The sequence below is a fragment of the Carcharodon carcharias genome, chromosome 14, assembly GCF_017639515.1.
Source record: "Carcharodon carcharias isolate sCarCar2 chromosome 14, sCarCar2.pri, whole genome shotgun sequence".
NCBI lineage: Eukaryota > Metazoa > Chordata > Chondrichthyes > Lamniformes > Lamnidae > Carcharodon > Carcharodon carcharias.
The window spans coordinates 135,233,121-135,257,731 of record NC_054480.1 but is presented as its reverse complement, the minus strand read 5'-3'; the positions used below and the strand labels follow the sequence as shown (position 1 = coordinate 135,257,731).

The window sequence follows — 24,611 nt, the reverse complement described above, 5'->3', positions numbered from 1 at the left end:
TGCAGCCATTTAGCAATCAGAGGAGAGATAGGTGGCTCAGGGTGAGACTTACATGCCAACAATATCCAGCACCCCCCCACCCACCCCCCCAACCCCTTTCCCCCCACCAGCTGGGGAGAATTTCCTGCCTCTGTGGGTTGCAGGACAATCAGATGGCCAGCAGCTCTCTGGTCCCAGCAGCGCCACCAGGAGAGGTGGCCACTGCTGGGACTGCATCCAGTCCAAGCGAAAAGAGCCAGGAGGCGGATATTGGGGGTTTGGGTGACAGGAGGTTGGGGAGGAGGGGGGGAGGGGGGGAGTTGGGAGGTTCTTGGCTAGGATAGGGAGCGAAATGGTCGGGGACGGGAGAACAGAGGCCAGTTTGGGGAGGGGGCTCCCAGCAGGAGCACAGACCTGGCAGGCAGCCTTCGATTGGAAAAGGAGGCCCATAAAGAAGGCACCCCCATTCCCACCCAAAGGCTAAATAGAATTACCTGCTGGTCTACCCACTCCTCCTCCCGCTAGCTAAGAAACTGCGGCACAGTTGGAAGTGGCCATTAATTGGCACCTTAAGGGCCTTGATTGGTGTGGGGGTGGGCAAACTATCCAAGGCCTCGGGACCACCTTTTAAACTGCGGCAAGGTTGGGGGCCAGTGGCTAGGTGACGGGAAAGGCACCCATGGTAGGGCAGTGTAAAATTCTATCCCCAGTGTAGGCCCAGGCCAATATGTGTCCATCAGTCAACAACAGCAACAATAGATTTCTTGTTTATGGGATCTTGCTGTCTGCGTATTGGCTGCAGAACATCAGTGACTACACTTTAAAAATAAATTATTAGCTGTGAAGTTCTTTAGGATATCCCAAAGACATATAAATATATATATTATATATATATATTATACACATATATGTATATTTGATCGTATTCTATGATGTCCTCAACCTTTTTTTATTATTTAAATGTTTTGTGGGGTTTACAGTGATGAGTGATACAAAATCAATGGGCAAGATTTTAACTGACTCAAAACCCACTCAGTTACACGGAATTAAATTCAGGACTAATCCCTTCAGGAAACTTTAACACATCCAACACATCCACTGCTTGCCTCATGTCCCACACTAACTTTCACTCACTTATCTCACCAACCAACCTCACCCCCATCCCCAACACACTGATTCCAAAATCCTCATCCTCACTTACAAACTTCTTCAAGGTTCTACTTCATTCTGCCTCTGCAACCTGCAGCTCTAAATGGCAGCTCTTCTGAGTCCTGAGGACAGTGGTAGGGCCTCCCACGATCATGTCCCTACATTTGGAATTCCTAAATTCCTTCCCTTTGCGACGTCTGCCCCCACCTTCAAAAGCCTCATCAGAATTCGCCCCTTCATCCGTACCTTTTGTCAACTCGTGCAGCCCCTTTACAAAGCATTTTGGGTCGTTTCACTCTGATGAAGGTGCTATATCAGGTTCAGGTGTACTTGACCAGCCATTAAGGTTGATTAAAATGATATCAGCTGTGGCTTGGTGTGAAGCACTCTTATCTCTTAAGTTCTGAGCTGACTCCAGGCTCACACACAAAAATCAAGGTTGACAGTCCAGTGCAGGCCTGAGGGTGTGCTACATTGTTGGAGGTGCCATCTTTTGGATGAGGCGTTAAACTGTGGACCAATCTGCCTAATCAAGTAGATGTAAAAGGTCCCATGGCCACTGATTTGCAGAAGAGCAGGGGAGTTTTCCCCGGTGTCTTAGCCAAGATTTATCCCCCAATTAAGCCTAAAAGCTGATTATCAGGTCATTACCTCATTGCTGCTTGTGGGAGCTTGCTGTGTGTAAATTGGCTGCCGCCTTTTCTACATTACAACAGTGACTACACTTCAAAAAAGTATTTCATTGGCTGTAAAGTGCTTTGAGCCATCCAGTGGTGGGGAAAAGCACTACATAAATGCAAGCTTTTCCTTTTGTGTCTTCTATTATGACATCTCAAAGTTTGCATCAATGGCTCATCTAAAAATAGAATCATTATGCATGAGGGTTGTTATGTGATAAATATTAGCAGTTGGGGACAACTGAGATGCAGGAGAAGTGTTCTAGTGTCCACCATGGAGGAACAAAGTACTTGACTTCCCTGTATTACAAACTGATAATATTAGCATAAACAAGATTGGGAATTCAAGCAATCCTTGAGTTTATGACCTTTATGATTAGGAGTGTAACACTCAGCCACATGAGCTATCAGACCACCAACTACTGATCATGTTTTTTTAGGAAGTAGTAATTAGTGGTTTTGAAATATGTATGATTAATAAGTCAAATTTCTTACTGCCAGAACAGGGGGCCTGTTGTGAGTCTATTGCAGAGCTGTCAGTGAAATACAGGATCATGTATTATGAATCCCAGAGTCCAGCTCTGCAGTTCCACAGAGGTTCAGCAGATGCTTCTGAAAAAAAAACAAAATTTGGAATTGGTGGGCTCTGTTGTTTAGATTCAAGAGAAGCCTTAATAGTACTGCAGTTTCTAGCTGCTTGGACCCTAAATTCTGGAATTTACCCCCTAAACCTCTCTGCCTCTAACTCTCTCTCCTCCTTTAAGATGGTCCTTAAAACTATTTGACCAAGATTTTGGTCCTAATATGGTTCGGTGCCAAAATTTGTTCGATGACCTCCAGTGAAGTGCTTTGGGATGTTTTACCACTTTAATGGTGCTATATAAATGCAAGTTGTTTTTGATATCCATGATTGCATTTACTAGTTCCTAAGTTATTTTAGTGTTGAACAGAGGAAGTTTCCCTTTAACGATGAGACAGGTGAAAGACCAAGGCCCATGGTATCGGACTTACTCCCAAGGCTGAGAAGAAGAGAACAGATGAGATAATTCAGAAATGCAAACAACAAATTTATGGGTTTTTTTCAAAAAGCATGAGGATTGTTGAAGGAAGGAAAGGTTGAGGAAGGTAAGGAGTTCTACAGTTTTGAGATCGCAGTTCAAGTAGGAGGCCTGTGAAGTAAGTTTTGATTTTATTGGAGGTAAACATTCAAATTAGAGAGCTCTTCTGGTGCAGTGGGCAGCATCCCTACTTCTAAACCAGAAGCTCCCGGTTCAAATCTCTAGGACGTGATGGCTGAGGTTTATGTACATGCTTGTAACTTGGCCAAAAAGATTGACTATCAACCTGCAAACCCTTCAAACATAATGGCAGGCGGTAAGAGTGGGAGAGATTCCTTGTCAGTCCTGTGATGGAAACAAAGTTGAAGCCTCTACCACCACCACTATCCGTAACTCCAGACTACAACATGCATGTAAAAGTGCTTGTTGCCACAGCAACCTGGAATCTGAGTGAACTATACACACCATTACCAAATATTCAGATCTATTTTAAGGCTGGTAATCCGAAAGTATTCAAAGCTCAGTTGTGTGGATGGCAAAACATGCTTTGATGAATTTACAACCTGGAGTTCCTGGGTGGGAGTAAGTCACAGTGAGGAAATGGAGTCTCTGATTTTATGTCCGTGGATGTAAAATCACAGCTCATGGCTGGCGTTTCCCAGGGTGCTTCTTAGTGGACATATTCTGGGTTGTGCAATTAGCCGTAGATATTAGTTGAATGAGGTTTTCAAATGATTCCTTGGCCCCTCTGGCTGATTTATCACAGAAGTCAGTGCTGGTTCCCCAATCCCCAATCTGTCTCATACTCTGCTGCCCTGAAATAAACAATCCCGCTGAGCATTTGTAGAAAGCGATAAAAGTTGTTTGTTTTTATTATTGGTCTCTGGTCTCTGGTCCTTGTGCCTCCTGGGCAATCTCATTAGCTCTGATCTCTGTTTCTGAAACTAAGCTGGAAAATCTTCCAGTGTATTATTAATTTAAAAACACCGCAAAAAAATCACAAAGCAACGACGGATGATACGAGTGGGGGCACGGGGGTTGGTGGCGGTGAGGGGAAGTGTTGGTGGGCCGGGGGTGGGATGATGCTGCCTGCGGTGTAGTGCATTAGGCCCACATTGTTCGCCCTTCAGAACTGCCTCACCCTCCAACCATCTCTCAGTAAGGCAGCCTTCTCATCCCGCAACCCTCTAAGGCAATGCTCTTCATTGCAAAGCCCGCGATCCTGCGCCGGCTTCCATCGACACTAAGTGCGGCTCCCTGAATCCATCCATCCATTTTCAGTAGCCGCTTTATCCTCAGAGGGTCGCTGCGAGCATCATACTCCTAGTTATTTATTTTTAACATTAAAAAATGTGCACTGGGCCTATCAAAACGTCAGCCTTCTTTACATGTCACATTGACCACATGGTACAATGTGCGCCAATAAGTATATCTAAATATGTATGTTGTATAGTAACCATTGTATTATCATAGCAACCACCATAGAGCTAGCAGAGTATTCCATCGTTGGTGTTGTGTATTTTTTTTGACCTAAGTGAGTTACTGGAGTGGTAAGCAATGATAATTTAGTGGTCAGTGTGGCTCTCGCACTGCAGGTTTTTTTGCTAAAGTGGCCCTTGCTTGAAAAATAGTGAAGTTTTATGCGATAGGAGTGCTGATGATGGGAGTTATATCATCCTTGTGATTATATCATTGGCCCATGAAACTGTGGGTGCACAAATATGCTGCAATTTAAGAGAGAGGTCAATTTTTGCCTTTGTCTGGTGGTAATGGGTGGTCATTTTCTAAGTGCTGTTGGGGACCATGGTCTTCAAAACTTTACAGTCGTGGCGACAGTGCATGACCTTGGTGTTGGAGTTCCATTAGTCCTTCCGGTGGTAATCAGGCATTCCAACACTTCCGCATGGATAATGGACAGTAACGGTTTCAAAATGGAATTGATAGTCTTATCGTCCCATTAACATTGGCATCATTATGAAAGGGGCCTACTGGCAGGGGTCCAAAACGCCTACCTGCTTCAGGCAATAGGCTCTTTTTAATAATGAAATAGGGGTGCCAAGACATAAATAAGACCCGTTTGCCATTTTAGGTGCTAACAGTGCTGAGCCTGAGCAGGCTACAACCTGTTCCATGGACAGTGAAAGCAAAGTGTCCGCCAAATGCAAGTGGTGAATTAAGGATTAAGCTCATAAGTGATTGAACAGCGGCCACCAGACAACAAAACATTCCCTATGCTGTAATGAGCTAATGAGCATTCCCTGATCCCTTTGATGCTGCAAGTGTGGAATATTGTTTGCCATTCACACTGGGATGAAATCCTGGATCTCCAACGTGGACTGGGAAAATACTGGCAATCCCAAAACGTGAGATTATATCTCCTCAAGGTTACCTCATTAAATTGTCAGGTGTTGCATATGGTCTTAATCGATTGGTTCTTCTGCGAACAGATTAATTCCTCACTCCCATGTTCCACACCAATGGCTTCCTGAGTTATTATCTGGTACAAGTTCTAACTTGGCCAACTAAGTGAGCAAAACAACCAAGTATTGGCAAATGGCGAAAGGGTTTAGCGAGCGCTTGTCACCGGAGTTTGGAGTTTTAGGGCAGGATTTTACGTCCCATGCATGGGCGCACACCCAACTCGATCAGGCGTAAAATTGTGCAAGATGATGTTGAGTGAGCGTCCCGATGTCATCACGCACTCGTGTGATATTTCGCTCAATGTAAGTGGAATAATCTGAAATGGAGGAAAATATTTGTGGTATAGGAGATCTGAACCATGGGAAAGCCCCTTCTATGTTATGTGCACCGCCCAATCAGTCTATGAGATGGCATTGGTGACCCCAATAGAAATGACCACAGCTTACACCGTCCATCCATCAGTTATAGAATCAGAGGAAAGACATTCCCTTGAGAGCGAATATGGTAACGGAGTTTCAAGAATCTTCAAACCCTTAAATATGTATATTAGAAACTGTAACTCCATCTCCCAACTAAAGTATCATTCAAGGTATCAAGATTTTTAGAATCGGATACAAATGTTTTTGGATAAAATTTCCATTTTCGGCCTCACTGCCACTTGAAGGTCAGCTCCAATCTGTCTAGCTGTAGAGAAAAACTTTGCACCAAACATATGCCTCATCTCCGACCTCAGACAACCTCCCACCTTTGTTGGCATTTCTCCATTTCCTGCACCAGACAACCTTGGCCTTTCTGAGAAGAGGTTGCCAATTTCCTGCTGCATTATGGATGGCTTAATACCATGGTTCATTAAGCAGAGAAGATTTTCATCCCATCAGTCTGCGCTTCATTTAAGTCCATATCCCAGTCATGCCTAACCCATTTCACTGCCCAATCCCACAATTATATTAGTGGTCGGTATGCAATGCTACGATTATGGATAATTGTATTTTTGATTACATTGATTATGAGTGACTGCATTTTTCATTGTAATGATTCTATTTTCTGCCTGCAGCCTTAATAAATGGCAAAAATCACTATGTGATTAATGGGAATTGGGTTATAGACTGGCCTGGAGAATATGATGTCGCTGGTACCAAAGTGCTCTACAAGCGTTCTGCTAGCAACCATGAGACAATTGAGGCCACAGGACCGACAGCAGAGGACCTCCATGTGATGGTACAAATCTTCATGTAAAAAATGTGGTGATTATTTCTCATGGTAGGGTGATTTGTTATATATTTGTCGCTATTTGCACAGCTCCTACTGGCGGTATTTTTGCATTGGTGAAAGTAACAGTGCGATTGCACAAGAAGATGTAGCAGGGTCTTCCTCACCTGAAACCCCCTGAAGAGGCGTCCTGCATGACTGCCAAATAATTCTAACTCTTCTGGTGAACTTTCCTCAAATCACTAAAACTTCTAAAATTATCTCCGCTGTCTTTGGCAACTTGCAATAGGAAATAATTGTTAACCCACCATGTTTACTTGAAGACGATGTTTTCTCAACTCAGGGATTTGGAAAGAAACCAATGCTGGTTCAACAGGTGAAAGACAGAAACCTTCTTAATCAAATGTCATCCATTAAACCATAGTTAGTCATTAATTTCATGAATAGATTCTTGGAGTATAGAATCTTTCTTTTAATTATTTATAACAAAATCATAGACACCTGCGTAAAGGATGTATACATGATCTTATTCTAAATACTGAACAAATTACATTTTTTTTGGTCAGGTTTATCAGCATTCAGGCACCTTTTCTTTTTGAATCATAGAATGAGGCAGCCCAGGTGGAGGCCATTTGCTCCATTGTGCTGGTGCTAGCTTTTTGAAAGAGGTATCCAATTAATTCCATGCCGCTGTCCTTTCCCCATAACCCTACAAATTGTTCCTTTTCAAGACATTTCTTTTGTTCTTTCATGAGATATGGGCACCATTGGCAAGGCCGGCACTTATAGTCCATCCCTTGAGAAGGTGGTGGTGAGCCTCTGCGGTTGACCTGGTGCAGGTACACCCACCAGTGATGTTAGAGAGGGAGTTCCAGGATTTTGACCCAGTGACAGTGAAGGATATAGTTCCAGGTCAGGATGGTGTGTGGCTTGGAGGGGAGCTTGCATACATCTAATTCCTTTTTGAAAGTTACTATTGAATCTGCCTCTACCATCATTTCGGGAAATGCATTCAGATCATAGCAACTCGCATCTTCCCTTTGAAGCCTTTGGAATCCTTTCACTTATTAGTGGAGGCATAGAATATAAGAGCAAGGAGGCTATTCTTGAACTGTATCAAACATTAGTTAGGCTGCAACTTGAGTACTGTGTGCAGTTCTGGCCACCCCATTACAAAAAGGATGTTATTGCATTAGACAGAGTAAAGAAGAGATTTACGAGGGTGTTGCCGGGACTGTAAAAATGCAGCTATAAGGAAAGCCGGATAGGCTGGTGTTGTTGCCCTTGGAACAGAGGAGACTGAGGGGAGATTTGATTGAGATGTACAAAATTGTGAGGGGCCTGGGTAGAGTGGATGGGAAGGGACTATTTACTTTAGCAGAGAGTTCAGTAACCAGGGGACATAAATTTAAAGTGACTGGTAGAAAGGTTAGAGGGGGGATGAGGAAAACATTTTCATCCAGAGAGTTGTAGGGCTCTGGAGCTCACTGCCTGAAAGGGTAGTGAAGGCAGAAACCCAATTCATTTAAAAGTGCCTTGGTGTGCTGTTGTAATTTGCAGGGCTACAGACCAAATGCTGGAATGTGGAACTAGGCTGGGTGGCTCGCTTTTTGGTTGACACCGGCAGGATGGGCCAAATGGCCTCTTTCTGTGCCATAAACTTTCCATGATTCTGTGAATCTTTTGCTGGTTTATTTGAAACATGCAACTCTCTTGCCAGTGAAACAGTTTCTCCATTCCAACCCTACCAAAACCTTTCATAATTGTGAACACCTCTACTAAATCCCCCCTCAACCTTTTCTGCTCCACGGAGAACAATCCCAGCAAGATTTAAAACACACACCATTAACACATCAGTTAAGTAAAACAAATTCCAGTCAAAAATAAGATAACGAAGGGGAGCAATGTCCTCATGCATGACATGTAACAAAACTGTAAACATGCGTTTTTATAAAAGGGTTTATGATTTAATTTGAAATAGTGCACACAGGAGCTCCTTCCAAATGAATCCCTCAAGGGAAAACCCTCATTGAGTATACCAATGGGGAAAAGGATTGCGCAACTTTCCTTTCATTGGATAATGGCTTTGAAATTATTGGACTAGGTTGACATCTAAACAGCAGGTTGATGTGGAATCAGGTGTTCAGATTATCACATTTTCTTACCTAAAGGAGAAGAGTATTGATGAGGTGGGCTTAACCAGATGGAAAATAACAAACAAATTATCTGGTGAACTCATGTCTTGCAACATTACTATTTCCACGTCAGCCTTGGTTCATTTTGGTAGCATTCTCACTTTTGAGTTGGAAAATTATGGGTTCAGGTAACACTCTGGATACTTGAAGGCAACATTTAGGATGGCATTCCAATGCATTACTGAGTGAGGGCTGTACTGTCAGCGGTGCTGTCTTTTGGATGAGGCTTTAATCAAAGTCTGATGTATGTAAATGATCTCATGGCACCATTGCGGAGAAAAGCAAGGGAGTTCTCCTCAAGGTCCTGGTCAATTTTTACTCTTCAGCCAACATCATTGAATCATTGAAACTAATTACTGATGATTTATCATATCGCTGTTTGTGGCACCTTGCTGTATGCAAATTAGCTGTTGAGTTTCCTACTTTACAACAGAGATTGCACATTCAAGGTATTTCATTGCCTGTAAAGCACTTTGGGATGTCCTTAAAGGTGCTATGTAAGTGAGAGTCTTTCTTTCTAATTCACATAAAATATTTGGTCAATAATTTAATTGGGGCTTTAATCTATTTATGAGCCTTTACTCAAACAGCACTTGAAGGAAATTAACACAGAATAAAATAACTCTTAAATGATCATTTCAAGCAGTTCACCTCAAAAAGTAGCTCAGGTAATCATTGCAGTGCCATCCATTAATAATATGGAATACAGTTGTCACAATGAGGTCTAGTACTGGAATATGAAAAGCACAACTTATATTACAGGTTCTTCTACAAGGAGAAAACTCGGGTATTGAATATGAGTTCTGGCTTCCCAATGAACACTATAATAGCCATTACCAGGGGGGCCATAGCCCACTGAGACAGCCTGAGATTGCTGTTATAGAGGCTGACCATCCTCTCAGTTATCTGCCCTGGACAAAGACCACAACAGCCTCCACCACCACCAGCACCACCAGCGCTACCAGAAAGCCAGCCGTCTACCCAGGTACGAAGCAGCCATTTGTTTAAACCCCCCCCCCCCAGAATTGCTAGATTGTGAATTTTCAATTTCAGGAGTCACCATTTTCCAAAGCAGGTCTTCCCTCCTATTTATGTTGCATCACGGCACACATTTTTTTCCCACGCCTCAAACCTGAATGGCCAGCCTACTGCCTGATCCCCGCCACTGCTGTTCTTGAGGTTACCATTAGGAGGCACTGCAAAACAGCCCAAGGTGGCTCTCCACCTGGCAGTATTTTATGCCCTCCCCTGGGGCAGGACTGGAGGCAGGAAGAACATTTAATGGGGTGATACGTTGGTGGGTGGGGACCTCGCCACCTTCCCACCCACAAGCCGAGTGGCGAGTGGATGGCCCTCCCACCCCACCACTAATTGAGGCCCCTAAGTAAGCAATTAATGGGGTTTCTAACAACGATGTGGGAGCAAAATAGGGGATGTTCTCACTGATTTCAATGATCTCCAGCCCTAGGGGGTGAGTGTTCATAGCAGAGACAGTGACAGAGCCCTGAGTGACAGACCACAGCTTCAGACCTTCCAAATTGACCTATACATGCATGACATCCAGAAGCTGCAGTCAGTTTTGGGGGTGGGATAACGACAGTGAACACTGATAGCTTGCCTCTAAATCACCAGCCGCACCCCTGCCACCTGCCCCGCACCAATCGCATGACTGTGCGTTGACATCAGCACGCTCAGCCAACATCATCGCGTGTCATTTCACGCTCGGTCGAGTTGGGCCCACACACACCCACCAAGATAAAAACCCTGCCCGTAGATTCGAATATGAGTGATCTCATTGAACAGAAGAAATCACAAATAATTGGGTTAAAAAAAAACAAGAGATCTGAATGAGCACAGGTCATCTCTAAGCATTTTGCATGTTATAGCAAATTCAGTGCTCCCATGTTCCCAGTGTAGAGCTACCACTCTCAGGCAATGCAAGTCGGAGAATTAACCCCGCAAGGCTGCAGCAGCATCCCCCCGCTCTTCAATCTGAGACCCCTTCAAGCACTGTTTCCCAATGAGAACGCACAGGGAAGAATTTTCCCGTCGGCGACTGGGGGGGCGGGGGCCCACTCGCCAATGCGTAAACTGACACGCGGTGACATCAGGCGGGCGTCCCGACATCACTGCGCGCCATGGAGATTTTCAGTTTGGCGGGCGTGCTGCAAAGTCGGCCGTGCGCCCGCCGAACTGTCAAAGGCCTATTAAGGCCATTTAAAGCCTAATTAATTCAATTCGGTGAGCTGCCCGTCCAACCTGAAGGTTGTTGGGCAGGCGAAAAGCCCAGGCGGCCTTTGCGTTTTTCATGGAACCTCATCCACTGGCGGGACGAGGGTTCACGAAGTGTTATAAAATCTAACAAAAAGTTTACACGTTTATTCTTTGACATGATAGTGTCACATGAGGGGACACGTTTTATTTAAAAGTTTAACACTGAAACAAATCTCCCTGAGGCACCTTCGTGCCTCGGGGAGATCTCTGCACACATTCAGTACGCATGCACGGAAGAGCACAGGGAACCTCTCAGGGAATCAGCACCCACACCACCGCCCCCCCCCCCCCCCCCCCCCCCCCACCCCCCACCCCTCCGTCCACTCAGCGCTTCCGGGCGAGCGTCACGCTGGACGGGTCTTAATTGGCCCGCTCACGTAAAATGGCGGCACATCCCCGATCGGGATCGCACCTGCCCCCGCACAACCTCCCCAACAGGGGGCGATGTTTCTGGCCATGGGCCGGGATTTTCCAGCCCCACCCACCGCCGGGATCTACCGGTCCCACCGAAAGTGAATGGAGTTTTAGCAGCTGCGGCGGGACTGTAAATCCCTGCCACGATCAGTGAATTTACCCTGGAATGTCACGGGAACTCTTCTTATTGCGTAGTACTCTTGAAATATGGAGTTCTTGTGGTGCAGTTGGTAGGGTCCCTACTTCTGAGCCAGAAGTTCCAGGTTCAAGTTCCACTCCAGGACTTGATGGCCCAGGAAGGTGCGTTCACAGCCAAACAGGTTGAATAAGAGGTGGTAAGAGCAGGAGAGATTCCTAGTAAGCCATATGAAGCAGAGAATGTTGGAGCCTCTACCATCACTATCCATAGCTCCAGGCTGTAAAATGTATGTTGCCACAGCAACTCAGACGCTGAGTGAATTACACTGTCACTTCTCTTGTAATTTTTGTAACTGTTTATAACTCAGTCATTGCAGAAGGCCATTTTCAGGTTCATAAATATCAGACAATCATTAATAAATCCAATAAGGAATTTATCAGAAACTTCTTTGCTCAGAGTCCTCAGGCTGTGGAACTTGCTACCATATAGGGGTGGTTGAGGCAAATACCACAGATGCCTTTAATGGGAAGCTAGACAAGTACATGAGGGAGAAAGGAATAGAAGAGTTTGCTGATGGGGTTTAGCTGAAGTAGGATGGAACTTGGCTCGTGTGGAGCATAGACACCGGCATGGAATGTTGAGCCAAATGGCCTGTCTCTGTGCTGTTAAGTCAATGTCATGTGCTAACCTTCAAGTGAAGTGGGGTTGAGGGAAAGTTGGAATGGGGGTGCAGAGTGTAGCATTTTTAATAAAATACGCATAATATCAGGGACCAGCCACAGCCAATTTTGTGAAGGTCAGGTGCGAGCAAATACTCTGGAAATCAATAAAGGTGCAAGTGGGATGGTTTATGCCAGGATTCAAAAAGCAAGCAGAAGGTTTTCCCGTACCCAGTAGGTACCCCAACAATCCCTGATTCATTAAGTAATACATAATTCTGTACTTCACCTTCTCTGCTCAAGGGGGAGAGTCCCAGGTAGCGATACAGTTGGGGAGTTCCCCACTGGTAGGAGGGATGGAGGAATTGTCCTCACCAAAGGTATTCCTTTCAGATGCATTGGATAGAGGCAAGTTATTAAAGTTCTTGCATTACTGACCGAAACACAGACTTATTTTTCTCCCCGTCCCTCTCTCCCTTCAGACTGGATTCACCCTGCTCAGCGACCACCGGCGCATCCCCGTCAAGATAATCATTTTCAAAATATATTACCAAGGGATCCCATCCAGTCCACCAGCCAGCAGTCCAGTGAGTGAAAACATCAAAGGTTCTGCAAGAAACAGGCTTTGTGTTTCTTTATTAACTGTTTGATTTACCCCTCCCAGGAAACAACATGGTTGCCAGTGGATGGCTTGTGGGGGGGATGGCGGATGGATGTTGGGAATCATGATGTGGAGGGCCATCATGACCGTGAGGTGGTCCTTTCCTCTGCAGCATTTTAGCATATTTTATATATAATGCAGAAAGGCGTATCTTATTACCTTATCAAATTGGGATGTCCAAAGCATTTCACATCCAATGTCTCATGGGAGCCACCAAATCCAAAAAAATACCTTAACTGAGAAAGGGTATGAATTGGGATTGAAAAGGTAATAGCTGTCTTAGCCAATGGCAGTGAACGGCCGAATGGCCTACTCGTGAACACATTAAGGTGTTTGTTTCTAACGTGGTACACTGTGGCTTCAACCTACTAAATATTTCAGTGAGCCCTACAAAGTGAATTTTCAATGACCAAAGAAGTATTCCAACATTCATTAATTAGACTTGCGGTGCCTTTACTGGTGCATGCTTACAGAATTGTTTAAATGTTGAAAGGATTAACCACACACAGAGCCTCTTGTTTGCTCTTTGTAGCCAAATCAAATAAGCTCTTTATTTACAGTTTCACTACAAATGGCAGCCGCACACTCTCCCAACCAATGCTAAAGCAACCATGTTGTTTTCTTTCTTCAAAGCTTCATCTTGAGTTTCTTGAATGTTAAGGGTGAAAAGACCACAAATGTCATTGATCACAAGATCCTTGTTTGTGTTTATATAGAAGAAAACAATGTAACAACATCACTAGCTTCCCTACCGACGCAGTGTTATTCCCTGCATGGAGCTGTGTGTCATGGAAATTCGTGCAATACATGTGTTAATGGTATAGATAACCTGATAAAATCTCACCAGCAGAAACATGTCTGCACAAAACTACTTGCAACAGTCATAACACATTCCTTAGTCTATCGTCTTTGACATTGGCAGATCGGTATCCCAGTGAGTGAGCTTCCTGTCAGCTGCTGAACTGTTAACATCTAGAAAGAAGTAATGAATGTTAAACCTCCTGTCATCTCCCTGCTGTGTCTTCTGTCTCTGTCTCACTCCCAGCCCAATACACACCTGGGACGCAGCTTGCTACTTTGCCAAACATGAAGGTCTTCACAATACCTAGGTGCAAACACCAGGGGAAGAAAGATTTGCATTTATGTAGCAACTTTCAAAACCAGCAGACATCTCAAAGTATTTTACAGCTAATGAAGTACTGTCACGGTTGTAATGTAGAAAACACAGCAGCCAATTTGAAAACAGCAACCCTCCCCCTGACAGCAATGTGATAATGACCTGATATCACTAAAATGATGATTTTGTGTTATTGAGTGAGGGATATATTTTGGCCAGGATGCCAGCAAGAGCCTTCCTGCTCTTTCAAATTTTACATCCACATCCGAGAGAGCAAATGTTAGCACAGCACTCCCTCAGTACTGCACTGGAGTGTCAACCTAGATTGTTGCGCTCAAGTGGGACTTAAACCCATGAGCTCTGATTCAGAGGTGAGAGCACTACAAACTGAGCCACGGCTGGCATTCTAAAAAGTGGGGAGAGGAAGGAGGGGAGGGAAAGTGTGCACTCCGCAGATCCGTTAGGTCACACACAAGGTAGAGAGATGTCCGGTGCACGGGATAGAGGGATGGACAAACATATCCCTTTGTTCTTCACTTCCAGCAAGTCCTTTCCCAATCAACCCACCTCACTGAGAAGATTCAGTCCATGGAAGGGAGAGTCTTTTCTTCAACTGGATCTCAATCTCCCTTTTTTTCCCATCTGCAGTCAAGGAAAGCTGAACATCCCTTCTGAACAATAACCTTTTGCTGACAGTCTAATAAAGCTACCCTTCTCACTTCAGCAGAGAAAACTTTAATTACCTGCTCCCTGTGCAAAATCTTCTTCTAATAGATGGTATGCACTAACTGACATGTTGAAGAGCTCTAAGATAAACTAGTCTGATGCATTTAAGTGATCTCTATCTATCTCTGATCTAGGTTCCTGTAGAAAGTGTAAGAAGTCAAAAGGAAAATCTCAAAGGATTAAACAGTACTGCCAGAAAGACTTTGGTAAGACATCAACCAAACATAATACCATTACTTTAAAATAGGAACTAATTGCAAGAAATATGGGCCAGGATATTGCGGTCAGTGAGCAGGGGGCGGGGCCCACTCGCCGATGCGTAAAATGACACGGGATGACGTTGGGTGGAGCTCCCAAGGTCAACTCGCATCATTTCAGTTTTCAGGTCGGCGGGGGCACAGCCGAATCAGCTGTGTGCCCGCTATTGAGGCCATTGACAAAGACATTGACCTCATTAATGGACCTGCCTGTCCAACGTTAATGTTGGTGGGCAGGCCGGGAGCCCTGGCGGGCTTCAGAAAAAGCACGAAACCTCATCCATGGGCGGGATGAGGTTTCATGAGAGTTATTAAAAATTTAATAAAAGTTTGAATAAAAGTGATGGACATGTCCCAACTCATGTGACAGTGTTACATGAGGGGACATGTCAGGGGAATTTTACTTTTGTCCATTGACCTTTTTTAAATTTGGCACCGATCTCCCTGAGGCAGCGCTTAGCCTTAGTAGGCTGAGGCACTTCGGGAATCCCCCCTCCGCCTGTACAGGGAGCGCATAGCACTTCCTGGTGGACGTCACATTGGGTGGGCCTTAACTGGCCCATCCACGTAAAATGGGGGGGGGGGGGGCGCCGGTCAGAGGCGCGCTTGCACTTGCCCACTCCTGCACTTCCCCCCCGACGGGGGGAAAATTCTTTCCATGTTCTTATTTCTTGGTTCCATTATGAGCAATGGCAATAATTTGCAGTGACATCCCTGTGCTACAAATTGTCTCATGTTTGTTTTTGAGATTAGCTCTGTAGAGTGTATTCACTGATCTCAGCATGAAGCCAGGTTCAAAGGGAGCACAGGTTGCAGAATTAGCACGACTGTACTTTAGTCTTATCTGTGCTCCCTTTCAGAGGGTCTCCCCATGGAAAGTACGCTCTCTCTGTCTCAGAGGGACTAAAAGAAAAGCAAAATAAAATCTCCTTGGTGGGTAACTGCATTGCGCACAAAAGCCACACAAAGAAAGTCCTAGGATCAACCTTGGTTTGCGCTAGTCTCAGCTACGGTGTCAGTCGGGTTTCTGTGATTAGTTTCTGTGCCTTTGAGCTAGTTAGTGGAAGAAAACCAACCAGGGTTTCCACTCGGTCAGTATTCAATGAAGTCTGTAAATGTGCGTGTTGGACTTGGGTTAGCAATCATGATGGCATGCATGGTTAAGTACTCAGCTGACACTCGCTGATCTTTTTATTATGCATGGTTTCACTCTAGTGCCATCCATTGTAAAGAAATTTAAGTCTAAACTATGGAAATAAGTAATGTGCTGTTTGCATTTTCTACAACCACTGATCTCTTCTCAGTCCTGGCATCCTGCTGCTCCAAGTGGAGAGGTGATAATAGAAACACACAATGGGGCTCATGAAGTTGACCCAGCTACAAAAGGAAATTCAAGTACCTTCATGCTAGATAAGGCACCAAAAAGGCACTTGCCACAATTATGCAGTGTGCAGGAACTTTTGACATTTTGGTGAATTAATTCTGTCCATCTAAATTAACCCATGTTACCAACATTAGGCCATGGTCAGACTTCTCAAACAAGGATGGGGGGAGTACTGATACATCAGCACTGGTCTTCTAATGTTCCTCTGATTTCTCAAAATGGAAGAGTGTAACACAAGAAAGGAAGAACCTGCATTTACAAAGCACCAATTCACATCCTCCGCCCTCCCAAAGTGCTTGAAGCCCAATGAATCATATTTTGAAGTAAAATTGCTGTTTATATGTAGACCAAAGCAGTTTGAGCATAGCAAACATAAATAAATGAATGATTAGGTAATGAGTTTGGAAGTGTTGGTTGCAGGAGGCATGTTACCCAGGACAACAGAAGAACTCCCTGATCTTCTTGGAATAATGACATGGGGTCTTTAGCATCTCCTTGAACCCATGCTTGAACCCATGGCTTGAAAAGTACGAATGTTACCAACTGAGTGAAGTAGAGGCCTGTTCTCCTGAGAAAGGAAGGTACAGTCCTTGGAGACTTGAGGAAGGGAATTTGGGAGAAAGTAAATGGCCAGGAACCTACTACTACTTCAGTGCATTAACGTTTATTCTTTACTTACTCACCAGTTTTTCGTGGGAGAATCCTCAGAAAGACAATTGTGGGGTCGGAAACCCGTTACGATGTACAAGTCAGGCAAACGTACAAGAACAAATACCCCATAGTCCACAGGGAATACATCTGGGTGCCAAACACGTGTGACTGTCCGTATCTTCTGGAGAAGCGAGAGTACATTATGATGGCAAGACGACATGTGAACTTTGAGCAGACGCTGAACCGAATCCTACTGGAGCACAACAGTTTTGTCCGGCTCTGGCAGCCAAAGGAAGACTTGATGCTGCGAGACATGGATAAATATTGCCATCAGTACTCATAAAGGGAAGTCTATCATAATGCTAGCATTTTACAGCCCTGTCCCATATTGGATAGTATTTGGGAAGCACTCATGACATTGCATAGGAAAACTATCTCAATCCATCGGTTACGTGCAAAATTCCTATTAAGCAACTTCTCACAGCCTATATTAAGTACTTCTTTCTAAGCCTCCCAAGAGTAGTCATTGGAAGATGATGTTTGATGATGACTCTGTAGATCAAGGCAAAAATGAGTGGCACTGAATTATTGGAAATGAGTTAATATGGTTGCTTTGTCCATGTTCCATTGTAATGAAGCTTTTACTGCTTCATATTGGAAAGAGCTATTGCGAGCTTTCCAAAGTTTATATGTGGTCGGTCTTGACCAACAGTGTCTGGTTTTGTTGGAAGGAATGTTCTCTATGATGAACTATTCAATATGCAAGGTACCAGTATTTCCAATATTGTTGATAATGGCGGAAGCTATATATTTAAACAAGCCAACCCAATATTACACTATTGTGACTGGAGAACAATGACAATATTTCTGCTGCACCTCTAAGAGTAATGCACTTAATTGTTCCAGAAGAGTTTCTCCCAGTACATTTGGGATTTCCTTTTACTGAAAGATGGTCCCAGGTTTGGACTGTTTTACATTGCATGGATCCCATATTTTTAAAGGACCGGCAGTCTGTATTTTACCTGGCATGTTCTGAATTTTGGGTGATGTATTGTACTGATGCCAATTCTTTTATATCAGCTATTTAATTATGTATATTAAGTATCTCGCTAGTATACTGACACTAATCACTTTGCATGGTACATGATGTATCTAAGTATCAAAGACATTTTTAAATTTTATTGTACACACTCAGTCATTAAAATTGACACACGTTAATTATCTTGAATCATTTCACCTCTGACTTTCTGACTCAACAATTTTGGATCAAAGGTAAACATTGTTAGGTTACGAAAATAAGTTATTGTACTGGAGAGCTCAAACAAATCAAAGGCCTATAAGTGTCTGTAGTGAAAACTTAACAATGGAATGGAACAAAAGGAGTCCGAAAGTTGTGATTTAAACGTGATTTAAACTAACTATTAAAGAGGCAATTTATAGTGGCTGGAGGAGCTACTTCTTTAGCATTTCTTCAAGTCTGTAAGATATTTAGTTTCTCCATTATCACTTTATGCTAACAACAGATGAGTAGGGTCAGATGTCACCCACATTCGTAACAAAAACAGAAAACACACCCCTGTTACTGTGGTTAGTGCAAGAGGGACAATGACAATGAAGCATAGAACCTAGAAAAGTTACAGCACAGAAAGAGGCCATTCAGCCCATCGTGACTGTGCCAGCAGAAAAAGAAAGAAAAACTAGCTGTCTATTTTAATCCCACCTTCCAGCACCTGGTCCGTAGCCTTGCAGGTTACAGCACTTTATGTGCAGATCCAGGTTTCTTTTAAATGAGTTGAGGGTTTCTGCCTCCAACAGCAAACCAGGCAGTGAATTCCAAACACCCACCACCCTCTGGGTGAACAAGGTTTTCCTCGTGTCCCCTCTAATCCTTCTACTTATCACCTTAAATCTGTTGCCCTGTAGATCTGTAGATCTCCACTAAGAGAAATAGGTCATCCCTGTCTACTCTATCTAGGCCCCTCATAATCTTTTACACCTCAATCAGGTCACCTCAGTTCCATGGAAAACAACCCCAACCCATCCAATCTTTCCTTATAGCTGCAATTTTCAAGTCCTGGCAACATTCTTGTAATTCTCATCCGTATTCTCTACAGAGCAATTATGTCGTTCCTGTAATTTGGCAACCTGACTGTACACAAAATTCCAGCTGTGGCCTAACCAGTGTTTTATACAGTTCCATTATTACATCCCTGCTTTTGTCTTCTATACTTGTTCCAATAAAGAAAACCATTCCATATGCTTTCTTTACCACCTTATCCACTTGTCCTGCCACCTTCAGGAGCCTGTGGACATGCACTCCAAGGTCTCTCACTTCCTCTACCCCTCCCAATATCCTCCCATTTATTGTCTATTCCCAAGATTTGTTTGCCCTCCCTAATGCATTACCTCACACTTCTCCGGGTTGAATTCCATTTGCCCCCTTTCCGCTCACTCAACCAAACCATTGATATCATTCTGGAGACAACAGCTATTCTCTTCACTATCAACTATTCGGCCAATTTTTGTGTAATCTGCAAATTGCCCAATCATGCCACCTATGTTTAAGTCCAAATCATTAATATATACAACAAACAGCAAGGGACACAACACTGAGCCTGTGGAATGCCACTGGAAACCAAATGCCATTCTCAAAAACATCCATTAACCCTCACCCTTTGTTTCCTGTCACTGAGCCAATTTTGGATCCAACCTGCCACTTTCTCCTGTATCCCATGAGATCTCACTTTCCTGACCAGTGTGCCATGTGGGACCTTGTCAAATGCCTTTACTAAAATCCATGCAGACAACTGCAATTATCCTCATCAATCTTCATTGTTACTTCCTCAAAAAATTCGATTGAATTAGCAAGACACAACCTTTCCTTAACAAACCCATGCTGACTATCCCTGATTAATCCATTCCTTGCTAACTGACAGTTTATGCCATTTCTCAGACTTGATTCTAATAATTTGCCCACCATCAAAGTCAGACTGACTGGCCTATAATTATTTGGTCTACCTTCGCACCCTTTTTAAATAATGGTACGACGTTCGCAGACCTCTAATCCGCTGGTACCTCACCTCTATCCAGTGAGGATTGGAAAATGATCCTCAGAGCATCCATTATTTCCCCCCTGCCTTCCTTTAACAGCCTGGGATATAATCCATTCGGCCCTGGTGACTTATCCACCATCAAGGATGTCAGACCCTCCAGTACATCCTTTCTCACTATGCTTATTGCATCTAATATTTCACACTCCTTCCTCTCTTCCTCTTTAATTAGAATATCTGCTTCATCTCTCTCCTTAGTGATGACAGAGATAAAGTACTCATTGAGAACACCGCCCACATCTTCAGCATCAGATCAAAATTACCCTGTACATTTCTGATCGGCCCTATCCTTTCCTTAGTTATTCTCTTGCTCTTAATGTACTGGTAAAACTTCTTTGGGTTCTCCTTGATTTTCCCTGCCAATAGTTCCAATGTTGAACAATAGAGTAGGACAGAAAGCAAAGGTGGACACTGATTTTAAAAACAGAAAATGCTGGAAAAATGCAGCAGGTCTGGCAGCATCTGCGGAGAGCGAAGCAGAGTTAACTTTTTGAGTCCGCATGACTCTTCTTCGGAGCGAGACACTGAATGTTCAGTGACACAGAGAGACAGATTGTGAGATAAAACATGGAAAATCTGTAAAGCAGGTGATCACTGCTAGATAAACTGGGAAGTATGACTAAAAGACAACCAGGATGGGGGCGTTATGGAGGGAGTGGGTGGGGACAGGTCAAGAGACTCTTTGACTTTGCAGGTGGTAGTGTAAATGAAGTACTAGTAAAGAGAGGATTCTTCAAGTGTTCCAGTCAAAGCTGGTTGCCATTTATAAAAGAGCTTGTCTGAATGTACTCCCACCTGCCTGCAAACTGAGGAGGAAGATTTCCTCTGGTGGTGAACTGGGAAGGTGCATTTATGATTTTACCACCACTATCAAACCAAGGAATTGTGTCTCCTAAGATGAATTCCCAGGTAGGAGAGTATAGTCAGTGCATTCAACCACATAGATATAGGAAAAGTAGGAAACGTATTGTTCATGAGAAAGGACTTTGCATGATTGTCAGTGAGCTCCTCTGGTTGTGGCACACACAACTTCAGAAGAAAATGAGGGAAGATTATTTTGCTCTTGGTGTTACTTCCATTCCAGGAATCTCTACCCAGAAATTCCACTCTTCCTTCCAACAGGTAAATCTCAAATTTAAGGGGGCCGGATTTTCCCGCACCGCCTGCCGCCAGGATCGTCCGGTCCCGCCGAAAGCCGACGGAATTTTGGCTGGGCCGCCAAGTCTCCCACGGTGGGTTTCGCCATGGTAGGGCCAAAATATCCCAGCCAAGGTTATTCACCTGAAACATTAACCTTGGTTCTCTCTCCGTATATGGTCGTTGACTTGCTGGGTGATTCCAGAATTTTCTGTTTTATATTGCAGATATACTTTCGTCGGTATTTCTAGGCCTGAATTTTTAGCTCGGTGGGCGAGTGTAATTGGCGGGTCCAGGATCAGCTGGGAAAGGTACCGCGATCGACACCCCCCCCACCCCTCCACCACCAAATAATGGCCAGCCAGTGTGAAGCGCAGGCCGAAAAGCTCACGGAGGGTGGGCGATGACATCATCGCGGGCGAGGGCAAGCGCTGAGAGAAAGCTCCCTGAAGCTGGAGAGCTGCCTCCATAGCTGCAGACCCGAAAATGTTCCAATAAAGGTTTAACAAGCAGAAAAAAAAATGTCTGAGCATCACAATCAGGCACCTGAAAATACAGATGATTAAAATGCTGCCCACAGATTTTTATTTTTATTTTACTTCTTAACGGAAACCTCATTCCTCCCTTGGATGAGGTTTCATGAAAAATGTAAAGGCCACCTGGCCGATTTGCCCTTCCACCAACTGTAAGCTTGGACAGGCGATGAAAGATAGTAGTTATTAATGTGCAGTTAATGGGCTTAATTACCCTCTTATTTATCTGAGGCCCGCTTCCGACTTTTGCATGCACCCACCAAGCGTAATATCATGTGAGTGATTGATGACATTGGGATGCTCGCCCAATGTCATCTCGCGCGATTTCATGCCCAATCTATTGATATTGATGCTGTTGCCCTCAAAGTACGAAAAAGAGAATGGATATTTCCTTGTTGCTCGGAACAAAGGACAATTTCCACTCTTTGTCATTAAGCAGAATCACTGAATCACACAGCGCAGAAGAGGCCCTTCGGCCCATCGAATCTGCACTGACACGTGAGAAACACCTGACCTACCTACCTAATCCCATTTACCAACACTTGGCCCATAGCCTTGAATGTTATGATGTGCCAAGTGCTCATCCAGATACTTTTTAAAGGGTGAGAGGCAACCCACCTCCACCACCCTCCCAGGAAGCGCATTCCAGACCGTCACCACCCTCTGGGTAAAAACATTTTTCCTCACATCCCCCCTAAACCTCCTGCCCTCCTTCACCTTGAACTTATGTCCCCTTGTGACTGACCCTTCAACTAAGTGGAACAGCTGCTCCCTATCCACCCTGTCCATGCCCCTCATAATCTTGTACACATTTCTTACAGTCGCATTTACAATTTTCCTTTCAGTTCAGTTAGTGGAAAATACCCAATATTCCTCAAAAGTACACGAATGAACAAAATCACAGGAAATTTTTGCAAGCCAAACCAGCTCCAAAGAAACCTCCTCCATGTCCAAGAAACACTCAACTAGCAAGGAACCTGAATATAGAAACAATGGATTGAATTACCAGAGCTAAACCAAGTTTGTAGCCAGAAAATTAAAAGTGGACGTTAAGCTTGGATTTCCAGGTATCTGTGTTTCTTCAACTTTAATTATTATGGGTGGTTTAGGCAATGCTGCCAAAAATCATTTTTATTTGGTTTTCCATGTGTAATGAAAGGGAGAATTTGCCTCTACCAAATGTTCTTCAAGTCATTTTAATAAGATGATGCTCCAACGCAATGAAAGATTTGTAGTCAGTTTGAGGAACTTGATCTGCTCAGCTTGATGAAGAAATTTTCTCAGACATTTTGTGCCTCCGCCCATCTTTTTAAAGGGATTTGTCACACCGGGTTGGAAATAATCTGAACTGGACTAATTTCAAGTAACAGGCACTGTAACGTCAGCAAAAGTTTCTTTGAACACTTATTTTTTGGTAATTGTAAAATTATTGCTTGTGAGCTTCCAGTGGTGAATCCTTGTGCGAAGGCACCGGCTGTCTTATCGGGGGACCTGGCACCTGGAAGGGAAGGGCCTGCTGAGCCACTCCTGCCCTTGCTGCAGACACCCCTCTCCCGTGGTCCCCACCTTGTGATCCAGTGACGCCCCCTCCCACCTCACGCACTTGCACTTGGGTCCATTCTCGACCCTGGGCCTTGGGTGGATGTGGTACCAGCAGCCGCCACTGCTTCCCCACTGGCGCTGCTGAGCAATGAAGAGCTGCCGGCCTCTGACGGGCTGGCAACTCTCAGCAGGTGTAACTTCCACCCCAAGTTTCTTTCACCCAGGAAAGGCCTGCTGCTGCCCCATTAAGTGCCTGATTGGCACTTCATTCAGCAGGCCACACAAGTGTCAGCAATGACCATCTCCAACAAGAGAGAATCCAACCATTGCCCCTTGGTGTTCAATGGCGTAACCATCACTGAATCCCCCACTATCAACATCCAGCGGGTTATCATTGACCAGAAACTCAACTGGATTAGTCATATAAATATTGTGGCTACAAGAGCAGGTTAGAGGCTAGGAATCTTGCGACGAGTAACTCACCTCCTGACTCCCCAAAGCCTGTCCACCATCTACAAGGCACATGTCAGGGGTGTGATGGAATACTCTCCCTTTGCCTGGATGAGTGCAGCTCCAACAACTTTCAAGAAGCTTCACATTGTCCAGGACCAAGCAGCCCACTTGAATGGCACCATGTCGACAAACATTCACTCCCTCCACCAGCGATGCACAGTAGCAGCAGTGTGTACTATCTGCAAAATGCACTGCAGGAATTCACCAAGGCTCCTTCGACAGCACCTTCCAACCCACAACCACTACCATCTAGAAGGACAAGGGCAGCAGATAGATGGGAACACCACCACCTGGAAGTTCCCCTCCAAGTCACTTACCATCCTGACTTGGAAATATATCACCGTTCCTTCACTGTCATTGGTTCAAAATCCTGGAACTCCCTCCCTAACAGCGCTGTGGGTGTACCTACACCGCAGGAACTACTGCAGTTCAAGAAGGCAGCTCACCACGACCTTCTCAGGGGCAACTAGGGATGGGCAATAAATACTGGCCCAGCCAGCCAGCAAAGCCCACATCCTGTGAAAGAGACCAGCCAGTGGGTGAGACCGCCATTGCCCCCATTAAATACCTGTCTGAATGTGTCAGCTATGTCTCAGTTGGTAGCACACTTGCCAATGGGTCAGAAGGCTGTGAGTTTAAACCTCAGGCCAGAGACTAAAGCACAAAGTCTAGGCTGATAATCCAGTGCAATACTGAAGAAGTGCTACACTGTCAGCAGTGCTGTCTTTTGAATGATACATTAAACATAGGCCCAATCGTGGAGATATAAAGACCCAATGGCACTATTCCAAGAAGAGCCAGGGGAG

At 44.4% G+C, this 24,611-nt stretch overlaps 1 protein-coding gene across 1 annotated transcript in view; it reads left to right on the top strand.

The window, feature by feature from the left end:
* LOC121287424 (ADAMTS-like protein 5) overlaps positions 1-18,198 on the top strand; it is a 128,528-nt gene extending 110,330 nt beyond the window's left edge. The window contains exons 9-13 of the mRNA XM_041205292.1: positions 6,339-6,502; positions 9,451-9,673; positions 12,657-12,761; positions 14,813-14,884; positions 17,006-18,198. Coding sequence (XP_041061226.1) covers positions 6,339-6,502; positions 9,451-9,673; positions 12,657-12,761; positions 14,813-14,884; positions 17,006-17,313 — 872 coding nt within the window. The 3' untranslated portion in view covers positions 17,314-18,198. The remainder of the gene's footprint in view (positions 1-6,338; positions 6,503-9,450; positions 9,674-12,656; positions 12,762-14,812; positions 14,885-17,005) is intronic.
* Positions 18,199-24,611: the final 6,413 nt, after the last annotated feature.